Here is a 20,722-nt window from a genome sequence, read left to right as displayed (position 1 = left end):
AAATATAGCACGGATATGCACCAAGAATGATTTACCAACAGTCTTCAGAGGTAGATGTGGCTATGTAGTTTATATCCACTTTCTCAGTTGGCGGTAGTGTACAGGAGATTTAATAATCTTGCGAATCGAACCGATGTGACAGCTATCTGGCTTTTTACAGGCTGTGGGTTTTTCTCTGATATCTTTCAAAATAAAACTGATACAATGTAATAATAAAAACAATTAAGAATCGGACCAGAAATTTTTATTCGTTAAATTAACTTTTTAATGAGACTTAGGTAATGGAACAACCATTTTTCCTTTTTTGAAATACTTCTTTCGTAAAACTTTGCAACTGTTTCATGTTCTCATAAATTATTGAAATATTTTTTATTAATTCATTATATCTAGTTGTATCCAATTAATTGTTACTAAACTAAATGCAATAGAATTTTTATAATTAATTGTAATTTTAATTGTATAAGCAGCAGATGTGTGTGTGTAACAAGTTTTAAAATTTATTAATTAACGTATACGAAGATAATAGATCCTGTATCAATTCTGCCTTTCTTCAGAATCTGTAACAGTCACTTGGCAAAATTTGTTTTCAACAAACTTGATTTTCTAAGAAACTGTCAACATATTGTAAACATTTTATTTATTGGGTATGACAAATGAATTTTCTTTTCTTATATTATATGCACCGTACAATTTTTAGCAACATGAAATTTGAAAAAAAAATTTAAATAGAATTTGACAGCAAAAAATAAATCAAGTATTAATCTGTGACAAATGTGATAAAAAAATCGATTTGCATAGGAAACACAAAAACATACGGAACGTGTCTAGTTTTTTCGGGAGTTGTGCGGAGGAGGAGCGGAGGATACCTGGTCTACCCTATATACGTTAAGTAAGAATGCGCAAAAGGATTCCGAAGTACGTACATAGGGCGAACGTTTTATTACAGTTTTCATCCGCAGATTAGCCCCTTTGGAACCATCGATACTCGAGAATCGAGATTCCAGCCGTTTATAGCCCCCTCATAAAATCTATTTGGTGTTTCCGACTTGGGCCGACTGGACTCAGGCAAGAATCGAACAAAAAGGTACCTTTACGTTGGCGCAGACCCGAGGAATTTTCAAAAATACACGCCACGTAAAGCCTGTGTTACGTGTCTCCGGGTCCAATTACGCGCAGGTTGCCGACCGGGTGTCCTTCCTTTTCAGAATTTAATCCCCGAAGATACCAAAGGATGACGCCGATGCACACATCTCGAGTCCAGTCTCTACCCCACCCGTTTTTCCTTCCGTTATCTTTGACACCGTGTTTTCACGTGCGTTCCGCGAATATCATGACAGTCCCTAACGGCCTTTTGTAGTCTCCTCGCGTTCCGAAAAATATGGCAGGGGTATCTACCTCTTCCCAATGCGGCACAATGGTAGACAGATGTGCCACAAATGTAGCATTCTCATATTTTTTTTTATTTTAAGACTTAATAATTTTAATTCAAAGATGTATAATAAATATTTGAAAACCTGTTAAATACATTATTATAATTTAGATAGAGTATACGCAAATATTTTATTTTTAGGATATGTAATGTACAATTAATTTTCTTTGCGTTTTCTTATTGAGATAAATGATTTCCTTGTCGTATCAACATCTTTATCAGCATAATGAATAAAACATGACGCTTCAGAATTTATATTCATTTTTGTTTATTATGTCGCGATTTTAGAATGAGCATCGAGCGGCCTTTGTCGGCGCGACATCGCTGAATAAATTTAATCTGAATGTCTCGATCCTTTTCGGCTGTACCTAATATCCGCTACCTCCGCTACGCCATGCGTAATACATAAAACATGCAACATCAAATCGCTATTAATGTTTCCTAGAATACTACAGCGAATAAATGAGCAAAAATCACATTCTCGTCAAAATCTAGATTATGAAATTTTATGAGACACGATATCGTGCTATTGTAAAAACCTTTATGTGTTCGTGATATCCGTTTCTGTCTAGACGCGTGAATAAATATCAATCGATGTGTCTCCTCCATCGTGGTCGTCCTTGACGAATAAGTTTGAAGCGAATGGAAACAAGGTGTTGCAAAAATTCCGATGTATCTCCGATTTTAATATCGTCCACGGTGACAGCCCTTCACATTCCTCTTCCGCTAAAACAATGATACATCGGTGAGGATTATGTCGAACCCTCGTATAATCAACAATAGTAGTAATTGGAGCATAGATACGGTTATGCCACAGCACGTCCATTAATTCTCCGCAGCGCTCATTTCTCATTCCGTCGGGCGCAATCGTCAGTTTCATCCGAGACCCTTGCATTGCATTGTTTGTTAACGAAATTGTTCTGGCACAGATAGAGCAAAGTAGTTATACAAAATAATATATATATTTATTTATTGTATGTATTTATTACATATTTTATTATTTATCTTAAATATATATTATAATAATATTATATATTTAAAATATATTTCTTTTAGAAAAATAGAATGAGAGACACCTCTCGATATTTTTGATGAGAAACAATTTTCTTTATTCACTAGCAATATCACCTGTGATTAAAAGTAGAACATACCTTGTAATTTCGAGAATTTATATCGAAATATAATCTTTTACGTAAAATTGTTCATGCTATATTATTATGTGTATAACTGATTTATATGAATTCAGTACCGTTTGAAAAACCACTTGATGTAAAATCTATTTTAATTTTATTTTATCATAGATCTGTTTCATGATTTTAAAAAGAGCGTGATATAGATTTAATTTTTCATATTGTGCCGAAATAATCACGTACGTGTGTCCGTAAAAAAAATTGCATTTTTCTTCGTTTCTTACTTGTGGTTTTTACCACTATCCATCATGAAACAATCACGATCGCGCCGAGTAATTTTTTAAAAACCATTACCCCACAATCGTTTACGAGGCGTGTTTACGAAGCGAGCTTTCGAGAGACGTCTCGCCGTCGGGAAGAAATCATCGGGCTCGAGCTGTGTGTCGCATAAACCGCGCAAAGTTCTCGGTTCGCCGCGACAAACCAGCTCGATTGCGTCGAAGTGTCGGGAGGGTTGGTTTTAGGGAGGGAAAGGGAAAAGGGGGGACACCAGGGCGGACTGGGGTCGGACATCGATCTGGTAGTTAACTTCAGTGCCCCCGCGGGACTCGTTGCCACCTTCGTCTGCGCTCGCGGTATGCGTTGGATGGGGTAGGACCCAGGACGGGGGGGGGGTTGATGATTCGCGTGCTCGCATAAAGCGCATTACGCGTTTTTACGTTTGTGTTTACCGCGCGATCTCTAACGAGACCCGTTCGCGCCCACAGCATCAGCGGACAGCGGCACCGCCGCAGCCGCAGAGCGCGACAAACAATTCGCTAAAGGGTACACTCGTACCCCGTAATTCCTAAATCGGGATTAGACCGGCAGTGTGAATTGGATAATCTCGGGCTGACCGCTTACCGAGAGCCGCATCCGACTTTCACGACGTGAGGAAAGAACGCGCTTAACTATATATGTATAACGTTCTCTCACTATCGTTTCGTATTAATATATTATTTTATATTATTAACATTTCGATTGTTATTGAGGTAATAGATTCCATGCATGCGTTGATTATTGATTTCACAAAGAACTGTTCAAAGAGCATATTACGCTTTTTAGTAATTATCCAAAAGCAATCAGAAAATAACGCACTATCTTTATCTTTTTGCTCCAGTCTGTACGTAATGTTCGAATCCGTAATTTATTCGCCCGCGAAGCGATCGTATTCGATATCAAACGAATGAAGCTATCTCTATGATAATCAGTCGTTCAGAATCACGATCGATCGCTTTATTTTTCGATTATTCCATAAATCTTCGATCATCTTTAGTCACCTCCGATATAAATGAGCGATATTAAGGAATGAAAAATAAGCGAAATTAAACCTACGACAATTTAATCCTAGTAATTCGTTAAGAAATACGTAGAAGACAATCATGGATCATATCGAATCGAAAAGTCTGATAACGTTGTTCAAAGTTATTGTTTAAAGTTAGAGTTTGTATACTCGGCGGACGTTTTAGAGGTTCTCGCCGATGTTTTTTTTCAGTTTCTTATATACACTTTCCGGGCGTTTCAAAATTGGCCAAACAGTCAGTACCTTCTCGACCGTGAAGTAATAAACATATCATCGGACAGGTTTCCGCATTGTTCTTTGTCCGAGTGTCACCCTCGCAACCGCTCACGGAACAACTTGAAACCCTGCATCGCCCACGGAACGACACGTCAAATTAGCTTTTATAACAGAAACAGTCTTTTCCAATCGCGAAGAAATTTGACGCGCAAAGGAAAAGGTAATTGTAACATCACGTGATCCAATCTTGAAATCTCTCGCCGTTCAGTTCACGTCGCGTTTTCGATTCGGGCTTTCGCGCGTCGCAATGAGAACGTTCCGCTTCTATTCACGCGAGCAAGGTACGGACCGCATTGAGCATATTATTCATATCACACGTATAACGGAATCGGACGCGCGACGGAGACGAAGGGTTAATCGCCGCGATCTGAGGCAACTATCACTTTCTTTTAACGCGAGCCGAGTCGGTGTTCGTATCCTCGTCTCGCCTTTCAGCGTGCGTATTACTTTAATTATTGCTAGACGTGCGAGACGGGGATGGAGTCGGGAATTCTAGGCAAGTATCAAGTTCAAGTATCGATGGTAACGGCCAGGGCTCGTATTCCGTTCCTGCATTGCATGCCTTACCGACAACTGTCGGTTCGATGAGTGTCGTTGCGCAGGTTTTTCATGTAGTGTAAAAGCTGCGCCGACACTGTTAACGACACCGACGATTGTCGGTAAACGGATTTTAGCGGAACAAAATACGAATAGCGGAATATCTCCCCAAGTGGGAGATCGCAGCGAATTGATCGAAATAATTTCTACAGATACTAATATTAATAATAATTCGAATAACGGTCAGCATGTTTGTTGGATTACGGTCGAGCGTTGAGCGAGCGTCATTTTGTTTGACGCGATGTTCTTATGTTTTTTTCGGGTGGCGTGATCGCCGGTTGCGAGAGGTTTCAGGTTTCGCGGCATGCACTATGCAGTAGCACAACGCGCGCCGTCGAAGTAAGAGCTAAGTAATAAATGTGGCATTTTCTATATGTATTTCACGAACTTAATTATACCCGTGCCTATTAAGTAACAATGTTCGTGTCCACGATAGTTACCGTCGCCCCGAATCACCTTCGATTTTCTTAACCGAAAATTTATCGCGAGCGCGAGTTAGCGTTTTAGTGACGACTGGATCTGTTAATCTCGATGTGTTTTGGTCCATCATGCTGTGCAATACGGGAAAACAGACCAGGATTGGAACAACGGTTGTCCACTTCGGGTTACTCGATCGAGTAATATCGTGTGACAGCAAGAAGCAGCAGCGATCGAAGGGTGAGTCAATTCTTTTATTACGGAGCAAAGTCGTATTGACTTTATAAAATTGTATATATTTAAATGATAGACGATTTGTCAAGGCGAGTAAAAGATATATAATTTATTAAGAATTGACAAAGATGTGGCTCGGACAAGTGAAAATTCCATCCTAGTTTCATTGCGGGAATATATATGACTATTTACAAAAAAAAATTATATTATTACAATGCGTGTTATTATTATAAAATACTGGACAGAAACGAATCACATTTCTATAAATATTATGTTTAACAATATCACTTTGTATCTAAAAAAAAATGAATTAAAAATGCAGGATATTTTCGTCCACGAAAAAGGCATTATTATAACAATATAATCCAAAAAAAAGGATTAGACAATTTTTTTGGATTGCAGCGATAAAAAAACATTCTTATAGATAGAGAAAATTATAACAGATAAGATTTATTCTTAACCATTATATCGGAGATTTAAATATTACGTCGTTACTTTTCTCACGTTATAAAACAACGAACAATATTATCTGCTAATTTTACAATTATGGCGATAGCGTCCCGAGCGAAGCGATCGTCATTTTTGTCGTGTAAATATTTACTATAAGAAATATACGAAAAGTCTAGGGAAAATATAGACTTCGCGGATGTTATCGTAATATTCAAGCAGCACTTGCTTTGCTATTAACAAATGTAACACTATTATATTATGCCGTTATGTTAAGGTATCGAATTAGAAATGATTATCCTCATATCGACATTATCCATTATTCGATCCATATACTTTACCTTAAGGCACGTATCCCTTTTAATTTCATAATTTACAATTTTATTTCATTTACAACGCGTTTATATACAAATGCACGTATTTACAGTGTATTAACAGAATGTTCACGCTATTTAGCGTGATCACGGGTACGCCTAAAACCGTACGGCAAACCCGATCGTCGTAAGCGGCACCGACGAATATTTCCGCTATTTTCTCCGTTTATTTTCATCGTTTATGGTTATTATGATCGAAGCTGAGTACTCACTTATTGGCTTTTACGCGAGGACGATCGATACACAAAAAAAAGACGTAGGTACTCAGGTATAATAAATCGCGTGAAATGGTTATCGGTTTGTTGAGAAAAAATAAAACAAAAAAAAAAAGAAAGAAAAAAAAAGAAAAAGGCGCGCGCGTCGTGACGAACGTGAAAATATGTGCTTTCGCACGCGCGGATAATGTCGATACAGAAAGCTAACGATCAATCACAACAAATGGGAGAAAGAGTAATTTGTGTGATGTCATGCGCACTTTTCATCGACACCTAATCATGCACACGTTCCATCGTCACGTGTACATAGTTACATAGTGCGCGCCTTGCAATTTTACATTTACGAGCGCCGTAAATTACGTTGACTAGTGATATACGAGTGATATCCAAAATTTTCGAGCATCCGGCGTTCGATTCCGATCTCTTTGATTTGAACTGAATCCGATCCGAGACCAATTAACTCTTCAGCTGTGAATGCTGCACGCCCCTCCTATTTATATATAACAATAATATATATTTTATATATATTTATTCTCATATATATAATAATATGCGTGCATATAGATCTAGTAGGAATTGAAACAGTTGCGGTAAAGGCAAAGTGAAATTTACGACGCTTCTCGCGGTTAATTTACGACGTCGATCTGCCGATGGAAATAATAAATTCGTGCAATGTCTGCATAATTGCAAGTATTTTTCCCTGTAAGTTACTTACAAAGAAGCTCCTTTGCATGCCGTAGTTAAAGAGTTAATATATTTGTTTGGATAACTCGATTATTTTCGGATACTACTATCCCTATCTTAAAGCTAAAAGCGTCAGACTGTGCGCGTAATTCTCGATTCGCGCAGACGGTTGAATCTCCCTATTACAGGGGGATAGTCAAACAAACTCTCTATTTTTTTTAACCCTTCCCCTCGATCTTCCCTAATATCCAGGTACAATTACGAAACACGATCGTGTAGTAGGCTGCATGAATATCTAGATACGGGTGTACACTTAGATCTCAGAATTGCCAAGCGCGCGCGCGCGCGCGAAGGCATCCATGCAGTCCACATTCGACATTCACTTCCGACTTGGAATTCTTGCGGAATTAACGAATGTAGAACGTAAAATATCGAAGCACGACCGTCATATTAACGGGGATCGCTGTGGACGTGTATCCGGCGAGATTAGTGAGATCAATGCGCTTTCCACGATCTGTAATCCACAAACGATCCATTTAATTAACGGTCGTTTATCACAGGCCGTTGTGTATCATGTGCGAGCTACAATTAAATTACCTTACGCGTCTTAATTATTTTACGCGGTGCCCCTGTGTCGCTGTGTTTGTCTTGCGAATCCCTTTGTACGTTGAGTTCGAAGTGATAGACGATGGATACTTCGCCATCGCTCCACCTCGTGGAGCCGTCCAAAGGATCCGGACAGCGGATCCCTTTTACATTGGATTAGAGTGGCCCGGGTATTGCATAGGCAGTGTCGTGGGCAGCGACGCGGGCTGCGACGTGGATTGCGACGTGGGCAGAGATGTCGACGTCGTCGGCGTCGCTGGGAGCGGTGCGGAGGAGGTGCTCTCGTTGGTCTGCATCAGACCGCCCAGCATCCCACCCATTTCCGTACCGGCGGTGGCATAACCCATGATACCTCCAGCCATCACCTCCAACGTTGTGGAGGCCGCCGCCGCGGCCGCCGCCACTACGTCCTGCGCTCTCATCTGCCGCTCTCTCGATTGCTCCTGCTGCTTCTTCAACAGCTTCCGCTCCTTCGCCCGTCGGTTTTGAAACCAGATCTTTATCTGCAAAAGCGACGGTTACGATTGGGCGATCGTCCCGCGTAATAATTCGACAATTTTTCACTGTGATGGACATGATTTACCTGACGCTCCGTGAGACCGAGCTGAGCAGCGAGGTCCGCCTTGCGTTTGATAGTGGTATAGTGATTCATATGAAATTCCTTCTCGAGTTCTAGTCTTTGATAGTCCGTGTAGACCACGCGGTATTTGTCTTTTGTGCGAGTCTTCCCTGAAAAAAGAGGTAGATAACGGCCGGTGTTATTACGCGGTTAATATCTATCGTGCTGATTCTCTTGTCAATAATACGTTAAAGAGATAACGTTTTTTAGCGAGCGCGTATACCGCGTGGCGACATTAACAAAGTGAAGGATATTTCGTAATTAATTTCATGTCGAACTGCCTGCCAATTCTGTACTTGCGAATAACATATACCACGTCCAATATAATATATTAAAAATGAAAAAAAAGATATAAGAAAAGAAAACAATAGAAACAGTCGTGTAAATTTTTGTCAAAAATGTTTCGACTGAGCAATTCGTTTCGTTCAAGATCTCGCCCAAACGTGTTGTAATAAAGAATATAATAGAGAACAGCCGCATTTACAATTTACAGTAATTATTTCTCTCTTGTGAGGGAAATTGATTATCTTAGAGTTGCAGTAGTGCGAAATAATTATTAGGTTACAAAAACAAAATTGAGGAAGACAATTTGTACATCAATAATATATTGTATATATTGCCTTTCTAGGACGCCTCTCATATCTCAAAATTAGTTTTACTTTGAAATATTACAAATTTTTTATCACTAGATAATAGAATACATGTTAAATATACTGTCACATTAATAGCTTGCGTTTGAAACAATTATGATTTCTGCATATAATCATGCTCTAAGCACATAAAAATTTATGAGAAGATATGGAAAGAGAATAAAGAGATGGTCATTAACTTTTAATAAAAATTAATTTATGTTTTACGGAAAATATAATGATTACAAATAAAGAAAAGGTAATACGCATATACACCTACTCATACATGCACATGTACAAAATTGCGGTAGCTTGATGCAACGGCATTCGCAGAATGAGAGATGCACATCTACGATTTTTGCAATAAATAACGCGAAGCGCGATTATTTCTTATGGGAGAAAACGACGCGCCAGAAGGCGGCAAAACGAAGAAGAGGCAATCGCACGGTGTGAATGCGTTTCTTACGACGTGGTGTTCTTGGCGGTAATACCACGCGTACAAAATATAGAATGGAGAGAGAGAGAGAGAGAGAGAGAGAGAGAGAGAGAGAGAGAGAGAGAGAGAGAGAGAGAGAGAGAGAGAGAGAGAGAGAGAGAGAGAGAGAGAGAGAGAGGGACGGGAAACGGGGATACGAGTGTGTGTGGGAACGGCGAGAGATGGCTCAAGAGAGAGGGACACGATTAGATAAGGCTCCGCCGGCGAGATCAAAGGCGTGCACGTTAATCCACCACTCCTCGATAAGGGAACTCCGAGGCCTTCGCGGCGTTACGAATAAGCAAGCGACCTTAGACTTTTTGTCGGTACACAGAATGGCTACAGTTTGAGGCCAGCATGGCTGGTATCGAGTCAGAGCAGGATATCCTCGTGGCAGCAAGGATGCGCAGCAAGGATGGCAAGAATAAATAATGGAGTCAATGGAATCCATATAGAAGCCGAGTGTTCCTATGAAAGGAATTCATTGAATCGAATTGACACCTATTTCAATCAGATATTTGATAATCTTCGAGATCTCAGATTACTTTGTGCTTCTTTTTGGATTTTCTTTGTGTATATATATTTTTTAAATCAATGATTGCGAAATCTTGATACCAAAGAGAGGCCGAAAGATAAACTCTCAATTTACAAAGTAAATTTTTAATTATTTTTTTTTATCTAATTAATTTTCTGATTGAGGATTCCGTGAAGTACGGATTTTTACAAGAATATCACGTCGGTTAGAGATCTGAAGCAAAAAAAAGAGCTTTCTATATAAAATATTTTCTACATTTTCTGAGTATAAAATAATTATATATATATATGTATATACGTATGTATATGTATATATGTACATCAGTTATATATGTATATGTATAATTTAATAATCTCTGTCGAATGTCTTTGTGAGAACTATATTCTTTACCTGAAGCAGGTCCGAATTTGGACCGAAACGTCGTGTAATTATTAATAAATTTGCCAGTTATAGTCAAAGAAGTCTTTGTATATCGATATTTATTCACTGGCGAAGAAAATTTCCTATCAATAATTTAATAATTTTAGTTACATATATATAAAATAAAATATATATGTACAAATACATTAAAAAAAAAAAATATGGGTTTTACATCAAAACTTATATACACGCGTTTTAGAAAACAAATTTTATATATCTACGTCTTTATATAAGTCACTTGCGAAAGATTTATCTTATTTGTAAAACGTCTTTTCTTATACACGATTGTGTAGAAAACTCATACGAGGCAATGTAAGCAATGAGAATTTGAAGAATTAGGTGATACGTTGGCGTTTAGGCGTATACATGTCAACGCATGCGACGCGTGTTCACGGTTAAATCCGTGTAATCTGTTCAAATAACGCAGCAATATATTACGGACTGTCTGGTTTTGAGTTTTCATCTACTCAGAATGAGATTGAGAGATTGTTATCGCGGGCACTTCCAGCTCTCCGTATCTATGATAATGCTTGAATCACGTCTTCGCTACATATCCCATGTAAGAGAAGTGCTGTATAATAAATCGACATGTTCACCACTAATCACTCTTATTCGCTACCAAGTTTTTCGATCAGTTGGTTTCCAACTTCGATTTTAAAATGTGAGCTACGAACTTCTTGTCAGCCCTTCTCTTGTCATCAAGATGTAATTGAATTAATACGCGTAAAAAAGGCACGAGTCATTTTTCTTACGAATGAATTGAAAAGAACTCGTGCTGTTTCTTTTCTAAAAAAAAGTATCGTATTCAATTCGAAGATTTTAACTAAACACGTCTGCAAAAAGGAATATTGTCACTTAGGATAAATTTTCTTTTCGCGATGATCGATTACTTCGCGATTGCATAATGTTTAATTTAATCTCTGATATATCAATAAAGTGTTACGAGATAAACGAGGAATAAATATTAGACAGCGTTCGCCATGGTTTTTGTCAATATGATATCGCGTAATGTAGCTCGGATTTTTCCCTTTCTCTCGCTCTTTTTTCTGTTACGCTACGCGCATTGTTAGGCGTGCAAATATTTGACGCGTTAAGAGCAAACGTCGCGCAGCCTGATGCACGTAAACAAACACATGAAACATCCTTAAACCTTATCAAAAGGCAGACTCTTTATCTTTCAAGATTGTAATCGAATCAAAAAAAAAAAAAATTTCCAAACTGTATGCGGTACTGGCCTTAATTACGATAGATTTCTCGTGCGTATACTCGCCACGCCACACTCGCAAAGATAATTTCGCGATTCCGAATCAATTTTTATCGTGAGGCGAAAGAAGTCGCACCATTCACCTATATAATAAAAACCGAGACTGAAGAAATCAGCTGTTTAAAGACAAATATTAGCAGCAAACTGTTGCGAGAAATAGCAAATTAAACTTCATCATTATGCAATTCTTGTAATGATAATCTAAATAAGTAGTAACATCGTCTTTTAAATAATTTTATAATCAAAATTATATAAATGTGGTAATTGACCATGACAAGGGAAAAATAAGTAATTAATAGTAAAGTTGAGTTAAAATATCAAAGGTGAATGATTTGCTCTTTCGCTGTAGTAACATCCGACACGAAGGGGAGACTTAAGAAATCGACGTTTCTAGTTTCTGGAACTTTTTTACGGTTAACGGAGCAACTTTGCGCGACTCCGAGTTGAACTTTTTACATTCGGAGGAGTCCGTCAAGTCTCGGATGGTTAGCACGTATACAGGCTGTTGTTCGAGAGGGCAAGTCGTCGGCTTTTTTCGTTTCACGCACGAAACACATAAGCGTATGAGTTAGGGAAGGATTACCGTCGGCGTTTTTCATCTTACCGATATCGCACCTACGATTATATCCGGCCCCGTCAATCGCGACCACGCCAATGTACTACTAGATTAACTAGATGCTCTCAATAGCAAGATTGTATTACGACAATCGTTATTTTAATCGAGTCTATATTCTAAAATCTGTAATTAACACTGTAAAACATTTCTGGTCATTCGATCTTTAATCTAAACTGCGTACCAATTATTGCTAGCTAAAATTTATCACCACGAGCGGAGCATCGGGACGATTTCTTAAAATGTATCTAGCTCGTTGAATCCGTCATTGTCTATACTTTCGAACGAACGAATTTACCAGAGCTATTTCTCCCGAGTATCCGTGCGCGAAATGCGAACGAGCGCGACGGAGAAAGAGAGAAAGAGAGAGAGAGAGGGAGCGAGAGGAAACGCGACGGATTTTACGAACGCTATGAGATGCGGGAGGACAGAGAGACGTGGAGAGAAAGACGCGAGCGAGGGAGCGAAGAAACGGTGCTCCTGGGACTCGTTGCCACCCCATTATAGCATTTGCTCTTCCATTTCACGCCGCGGAATGGCAAAAGCGCGTGCCCCGCTTTTCCTGCGGGCGTTTGACAACCCCCCGACGATATCTCGTGTCGGCCTAGCCGGAGCCGCGCGCCGACTCGCGCGGGTGCCATTCGTCAACGGCGTCACAATTACCTCTATTGTGCCACCTCGCATTTGTATATCGCATATCAAGTGCCCGCGAACGAAGGGAGAAAGAGAAAGAGAGTGGTAGCGATTTAGTCGCTATGTAACTGCAACTGTCCGTTTTTTTTCAGTACTTGAAAATTCCTTTCTTTTTTTTTTTTTTATATTTCATGTAACTCGTTAATATCTTGTAACGTCCAGTATTGTCATAACGTAACTAACGAATATGTATAGCTATACTCTTAAATAAGCTGTGCTAAATTGCATCGAATTTATTATTGCCCCTTTTCCGCGATGTTGATTGGTTTTTTCGCTTCGTGCTGCGAGGTTAAAAATGCTATAAATTAATATATATATGTATAAATGTTATATATATAAATAGTATATGTATATACATAAAAGTAACATAAAATTTTACAAAAGAAATTGCCTATCATGATTAAGTATAATATATACATAGTTACATGCGTATATGTGTGTTATAAGAACTAGACGTTATAATCTTTATTATATAATTGCGCTAATATAATTTTCATTATATTAGCGTGTTTAATTTAATAATAATCGCATTTAGCAAATTTTTGAAGATTTCTATTTTAACTTGTAACTAACATTTAACTGTTATGGATATGAATAAAACGTATGATGCACACACAGAATAAAGAGAAAATAATTGAGAAAACTATCGAGGGTTAAAAGAAGGATAAAAAATTTAACAGTACGTGCTAATTGATAAAAAGAAACAAGTATATACGTTAAATGAACTAACACTTGGTTCTCTTATCCCGTGATCAGTGACAAATGCAACGAATCGCAAACAACTATGTATTGACAGACAAAAGATCAGAAACTGTGGAAAATTTCATCGTATACCTGCGGAGCGCGTGGCCAAACGGAACTCAACAGCTTCTAGATTGATTTATCGTCTTGCAACCATTCGAACTCTATAGGGCTAGTGACGACAAGAGAAGAACATTATCGTAAAATAACTTAAAAATATTACCTTAACCTTGGACTGGCACGTAGCCCGGTCGTAGGAGTATACAAGAATGAATGAAGTAAAAAGTGTCGAAGCTATTTGTTGGAAGATTTCTGTTAACTCTCTCAACGCTTCTCTCTCACACTATACGGGTCACATGGATTCCATTCTATATTAAACCGTGTCCTGGTCGACTCTGAGTCTGGAGCTGATTTTTTTAGTCGAATACCCAACCGAGAGGCTTAATTCGTGGACGCGCGTTTAAGTTTTTTCGTGTGTCAGTATTTTACTTCAGTCATGTAACTCGCGTCCACTACAACTCGGTTCCAGACTGAGCTCACGGCGCCAATAATGAATCGTTTTACATCCTTGAACGGAAAAATCTCAATGTCTGACGGCATGCTGCGAGCCGAATCGCATAACACCCAAAACTCTCTCGTGATTCGAGGGTTTCCGTTGTGGATCGACTGACGACAAGGTTTAACCAGAGACTCGACAACATCGGCACCGATCCTGCTGTTGATCTTGCTACTGTCAAAACACTCGACCGTAATGAAGAGTTCCATAGTCACAGATACGGTAGGTGGAGTCTATTTTACGGATTTGCAATAAGGTCAGATTGAAAGGAGACGTTAAATCTCACAGGACGAATAACGAAGCGACGTCTTAAAGGAAAAGATCCATGGGTTTTACTAAGATAAGAAAAATTGTACATAATAAAGGGCTAATTCACTTTTAAATAATTATTTTCCATAATTATCGGTAGGAATAATAACGACCGATGTCGGCGATGTCTTTACCTGGATAATATTAAATCTTTCCTCTTTGTTGTTTACCTTTAATCGCGCCGATAAGAGGATCGTAGCCAGACGAAGGCGTCATAAAAGCGGTAGAAATCGCGTGTTCACGGAGGACCGCTCTCACGGAACCGAACGGCGCGGCGCGGCGGCGATTCGCGATGCGCGAACGAGAAAGCGCATATGCACGAGGCCGTCCCTCCACGAAATTGTAATGCACACGCCTCACGTTTTTGTATTGTCGTGGTGAGAGGCTCTGCCATGCGGCTTCTGCCCGCAATATAACCATAAAACGCAGATAATTGCCGCTGGAAGGTACGGGACGCTCGTTTCAAGGTACTTAAGGTGCGTACTTACTGCACGCGCGTGAGGTAAAATGCAAATAAGAGGAACAGGAGAGAGACGGCGACGAAAGAGAAGAATTGAGATGGATTCTGCGAAGCGCCTGATGGCGAAGTGCATCAGGCGAGGAATAATTTGGGATTTGGGGCAAAGCAGTCTGAATGTATTAGCATGTTAATCCCGTTAGCGGTTAAAGATTGACCAAGTATATCCATGATGCACGTACACTGGCCTTGCGCTTTTCTTTAGAAGAGGATTTGTCAATGTCGCTCACGAAAACACAAATGTAATATAAAAGAAAAACAAATGTAATGTAAAATTTAAACATAAGTATTCTTTTTCTGCAATGCTTCTCATTCAAAAACTCGGAGCGGACAGCCGGGTGAAAACGTGAATACGTGAAGCTGTCTGTACATGTATACACGCGCAACGCGCAAAACACATGCGTGTAACATCAAACATAATAAGCGTCTTAAGCGACATAATAATAGTAATAATAGAAATGGAGATGGAAATAATCGTCTACGTGTTTACAATTTCAAAATTCATCTTTCGATACGCGTATGCTACTTCTAATATAAGTACCTGAATTCGGAGATACTGAAAGAAATTGTATTAAACACCGTACGAACGGAACATGAGCAAATTTTTAGAAGGAAAAATTGTCAGGTTATTGCTATTTCAGTTTTGAATATATGGTGAAAAATTCGCTGGGATGAAGATTAAAAAGTATCGAGATCTCGGTGAGGTGTAAGTAAAAACCCCCTCGCGGAAGAGCGTACCGAACCGATAAAATGATCCTGTTGAACCAAAATTGACTAACGTTGTCACCTTCGATTGCTAAAATTAATCAATCTCTTGTTTAGCGTTGTTAGTGTAACATTGTCAGCATGCTAGTCATTATAAAATATATCACATTATTTTTTGAAGTATATGATACATTGTATACTTTAAAAATAGATTTTAAAAACTGCAGGTTTTTTAAAATATCTCACTTTTACCATTATTCTCGTTGTTTTCCTTGGACAGTTTGAGAACTGACGTATATCTTCAGTTAGAAAACATCTATGAGACACGTTTCTACCAAAGAACAATCAGCTGCATGCACAATCGTGGTACAATAACGCATGCAAACACCAAAGGTAATATTGTACATCGACAATCAATTAATTTTGATTCGTACCAAGAATTTCAAGTCGGCAACAGAGTTCATTAATTGGCGACGTTGAATCCGCGCTGCCGACAGTTTCGGCGTTGCATTCTGCAACAATTTGAGAAAAAACATCTCTTTCACCTAAAAGCTGTTTCTTCAGGTGCGTTTATATCGAACAAGGAAATTGACCGGATTTTCGAACGGCTCGTGTATACCGAATTACGGTCCCGCGGAAACGTAGAGTTAATTGTTCCTCGTCGCGTGTGTTGATTCAGGACGCGTTCCGTGCGAACGGATGGGACTTTCGAATTCGGTGAAAAATCGAGATGGACGACGAAAGGGAGGGAGGGAGGGAGGGAAGGGGATTATCTCACAAATATTTGAGAGCAATTAGATGTTTGCTCGTCCGTTACCGTGTTTACATGGTTTGCCGTATCTAGACCGCTGGAGACGTGTTTATGACCGCGCGCGATATGCGCGAAAGAAGTGCTCGTTAGGCGCGTAACTTCGTCACGTGGCTTTTTAATCCGATTTCTTAATCGAGCTCTTGAAATTGAAGATTAACTGTTCACGGGCAGAGCTCGGCCACGCGAGTCGTTTGCTCAAGGTTCGCAATCGCGATTTGCAGAATCGCGTTCTCATTGTCAGTATCAAATTTTGTTATATTCTAGCAAAAGTTTTATTGATACAAATCTACAGTATATATTTTCTAAAATTTGTTAAATGTATTCTCAGGAAATACAGATATATGTATAATATCGAAAAAATTTTCTTTAGACATCTTTTGAATTTCTATGTTGTTTCAACAATCATTCCTCAATTTTCTCAATTCAGGATCTCGATTAAATTTAAATATTTGTCTTGCTCTTTTTCATTAAAGAAAGATGGAAGTAAATCATTATTATGGCAAAATAAATTATGCTAAAGCACAATTTCCCGAAAAAACCGCATCTGATATGAATTATATTTAAAAATTTCTTCCATGAGTTTTTAGAATTTTGTGTTACGTTAATAAATATTTGTTATATGTTCACAATAATTATCTTTAATGTAAATTTATATAATTCAGAACTGTAAAAGAATTAACTGCATTCTTTTCGTGTTAAATAATAAATAATAATTCTAGAGAGAAAAAGAAGAGCACATGTTATACATTCGATATCTAATAATGTTTAATTATATTTTGCAATATCGGAGCATATAATTATATTCTTGACGATTTATTTGGTTCATTAATAAAACTATCAATATTATAAATCGAAAAGAATATATTTACATACTTGATATTTTTATCACTTCATATGATGAGCAAAATACACGTACTGATGAAGTTTAATCAAATATTTTAGGAACAACCTGTAACATCTTAAAATAGTTGTTTTTATCTCTTAATTAAAATTTAAGTCATTTAATTATAATCTACAACAATTTCCACGTAAATTGCATTACATTACATTTAGTCAATTGCAAGATAAGATAAAAATAAAGTGGGACCATGAAAAAGAAGTGATAAATCGAGGTATAAAATGATCCGACGGCGACGGCGCGCGCCGTGTCCATTATTCACGTTGTTGAATTCATTTTGATCAATTTTACGAAGTAAAAGAGAAAAGGAGAGGAGCAGCCTTCAACATACAGCGATAATTCATAATAACATAATCTGTTATTATCAAATTTTGATAGATAACATATTTATTTGACATGTATCAATTATGCTGTGAAATGAGCCAAATTAATATTCATTAAGTTTAATATTAATTAATTTTGGCGAACTTTTGCTGCTCGCAAGAGATATAGAAAAAGTACTCTTCATCTTTATTTCATATGTTATAAATTTTGTTATAATTCCAAAAGCTTTTTACAGTGAATGAATTTCATTCTTTTAAGACAGATAAAAATTTTATACCAAACACAAATATCATATTTTATATAACACGACGAATTTTCGGCAAAAAGATAATTGCGAAGAAAAATGAAACGTACAATTTTTCCATCTCAAGTCCGTCTATTTTGACAGTTTTACCCATTCCAAATGTTTACTGTCAACAATTGTTCTCGCATACAGAATTTTCAAAAAAAAAATAAAAAAAAAAATATATATATATATTAAACAATGTTGAGAATGTATTCTTTCAGTGTTCGAAAGCGTTTGTTATTCATGCAATTGCAAATTTTTCAAATTATGATTAAATTTGAAATTTTTATGTGTCACATTTTTTTAATTTCTTGAAAGCGAGTTTGAAGAAGATTTAGTGGTGCTAGAAACATGATGTTTTACCAACCTGGTTTAGGTTGACTTTGATAGGACGGCCTTTTCATCCACTCGTACGGACTCCTTCTCCCTTGAATTCTATGGGATGTGTATAATTGGTGACGTCTTGATGTGGATGACATGTCTCTTGATGTGGACGACATATCTCTGGACGTGGTCGGCATGTCTCTGGATGTAGACGGCATATCTCTAGATGTGGACGGCACGTTCATGTTTGTAGGTAGCAGGTTTATATTGCCAGATGTGGATGATAAATTCATGTTGCGAGACGCACAGGGTAAGTCATCGTATGGCACAATATGAAAATTAGGTGGTGTTGTAGGAGAAGCGCTGTTGTTGCTATGGCTGCTGCCGTTCATGCTACCGTTCAGGCTGCCATTCATACTGCCGTTCATATTGCCGTCTACGTTACCATTCATTTTTGTGGTCGCTGGTGGATATTGATTACGGATCGCCATATCGATATTCACGTTTCTGATGCTCCATTTCAACATTCGTCGTCTGTAGGCAATTTCATATTCCTGTTCTCTCGATGGTATTTGCGACTGGAGATATTGTGGCGGTGAATTTTGTTGGAAGAACTGCGGCGGCGAACTTTCCTGCAAGTGTTTCGGCAACGATCGCTGCTGAATGCGCTGCTGTGGCAAAGAATTTGGTTGGGTATGTTGTTGCGGCGGAGAATTTTGCTGCAATTGCTGTGGCGATGAAGTGGTCAATTGTTGACTGTGTTGCTGACAGAGTTGAGGCGGCGAGCTTTGCTGTAGGTGTTGATGAGGCGACGGATGCTGTTGGCAGAGTTGTTGGGGAGGTGAATTATGTTGGAGGTGCTGCTGTGGAGACGAATGCTGATAGAGTTGCTCGGGCGGTGAACTCTGTTGCAGATGTGGCTGTGACAAATGTTGCTGGAGACGTTGTTCGGACGGTGAATGTTGCTCCAGTTCTTGCGTATGATGTTGTTGCGATTGCGATTGCGATTGCGTTTGAAAATGTAGATGCTGCGATTGATACTGATGTAGATACGGCGGATACTGAGTGTAGTGCCATCCGGATAGCATTTCGGGGTGGTTAAATAACTGCGGAGGAATTGAACTTGGTTGATGCTGAGGATGCAACGCCGGTGTCGCGGGTATGGGTCTGGTCGAGTATCCGTACCAGTATTGGGGACCTTCAATGGCGGCGGGAGCCGCAACCGCAACCGCGGTGTGTGGCTGGACCTGTTGCGTCGATGTTTGCTGATGTGCTTGATTCATTATCAGTTGATGTTGTTGTGGGTTATCAGCGACCTGTTGCTGCTGTGGGCGATATGCGAGGTTCGTTTGATTATAGTGCATCATGTTGGCGATGTTGCTGAGGTTCGATATGACGTTTGAGGATTCTCCAGAGATGGTGTCGTCACGAAACGATGGCATGTCGGTTCTGCGAATTGGGCTTAACTTACACAATATAAACGTCTGTTTCTTTGAACAGAAATTGATTGAAGTCACCAAAAAATTGTAAATTAACGTGAATCGTTATACATTCACGACACTTATAGCGACACAAACAACAAAACCGGCACAGATGAAACGTATCAACGCTTATTGCTGGTGCCCGACAAACGCGTTTTGTCCGATATCGATATTGAACTGACAACGTAACTCCAACGTTTACTAGCTGAGGAGTAAATCTAACAGACACGGAGCTTGGTGGGGATCTGCCAGTAGGCTCCGCCCCTACCGAGCGGCATCGAACGACCAATCTACATCCGGCACCCAACATAATGGTGTCCAACGGGAACGTCGCCGAACAGTAGGAATGTCGCCCGCCTACAAAAAGAGAACCAGAGAAAGAGTGGGATGTCGGTTCTTGTAGCTCCACCTCTCGATAGGCACGCTGTTGCTACCTTTATACATTTTTGAGGAAGTTGATCGGTTGCTTTCCTCGTATCGACTGCATTATGAAGATAGTCTTAATTTTTAATCTTCTAATAGCAGACGGAAATTAATTCCTACTTGTTTTACATTTTAATTTGTTTATTGGATTGAATTATAAAGGGTAATGTCCAGAGATATTTGTAGAATATTCTAAAATTTAATTTAATTGCGTAAATTTACTTACTGTTTAAATTTGAAAGGTTGCAATTAAATTTGCTAGCTTAGAATTCTAGGATATTGAAATTTGTGATCTTCTGGACGAATGGTACTGTGATGATAATGATGACATCGATCAGTTAACTCAGT

At 38.7% G+C, this 20,722-nt stretch overlaps 1 protein-coding gene across 3 annotated transcripts; it reads right to left on the bottom strand.

The window, feature by feature from the left end:
• Window positions 1–5,754: 5,754 nt before the first annotated feature.
• LOC112454377 (homeobox protein abdominal-A-like) lies at window positions 5,755–20,108 on the bottom strand. Of its 3 annotated transcripts, XR_003040720.1 has the most exons (5): window positions 18,514–20,108; window positions 16,262–16,339; window positions 8,335–8,480; window positions 7,743–8,254; window positions 5,755–7,659 (listed from the first exon to the last, which is right to left on the bottom strand). XR_003040720.1 is itself a non-coding variant. In XM_025015734.1 (4 exons), the coding sequence occupies exons 1-4, from the start codon at window positions 19,910–19,912 to the stop codon at window positions 7,898–7,900; spliced, it is 1,980 nt and encodes a 659-aa protein (XP_024871502.1). In that variant the 5' UTR covers window positions 19,913–20,108; the 3' UTR covers window positions 5,755–7,897. The 3 variants fall into 3 exon arrangements, 1 of the variants encoding a protein (XP_024871502.1); XR_003040721.1 differs by lacking the exon at window positions 16,262–16,339; XM_025015734.1 differs by having other exon boundaries at window positions 5,755–8,254.
• Between the last annotated feature and the right edge of the window lie 614 nt (window positions 20,109–20,722).

This window comes from Temnothorax curvispinosus, unplaced genomic scaffold, assembly GCF_003070985.1.
Source record: "Temnothorax curvispinosus isolate PA1 unplaced genomic scaffold, ASM307098v1 QBEX01005011.1, whole genome shotgun sequence".
Classification (NCBI taxonomy): Eukaryota; Metazoa; Arthropoda; class Insecta; order Hymenoptera; family Formicidae; genus Temnothorax; species Temnothorax curvispinosus.
Note: the sequence above shows the minus strand (reverse complement) of the source record. Positions and strands in the feature narration are given on the sequence as shown.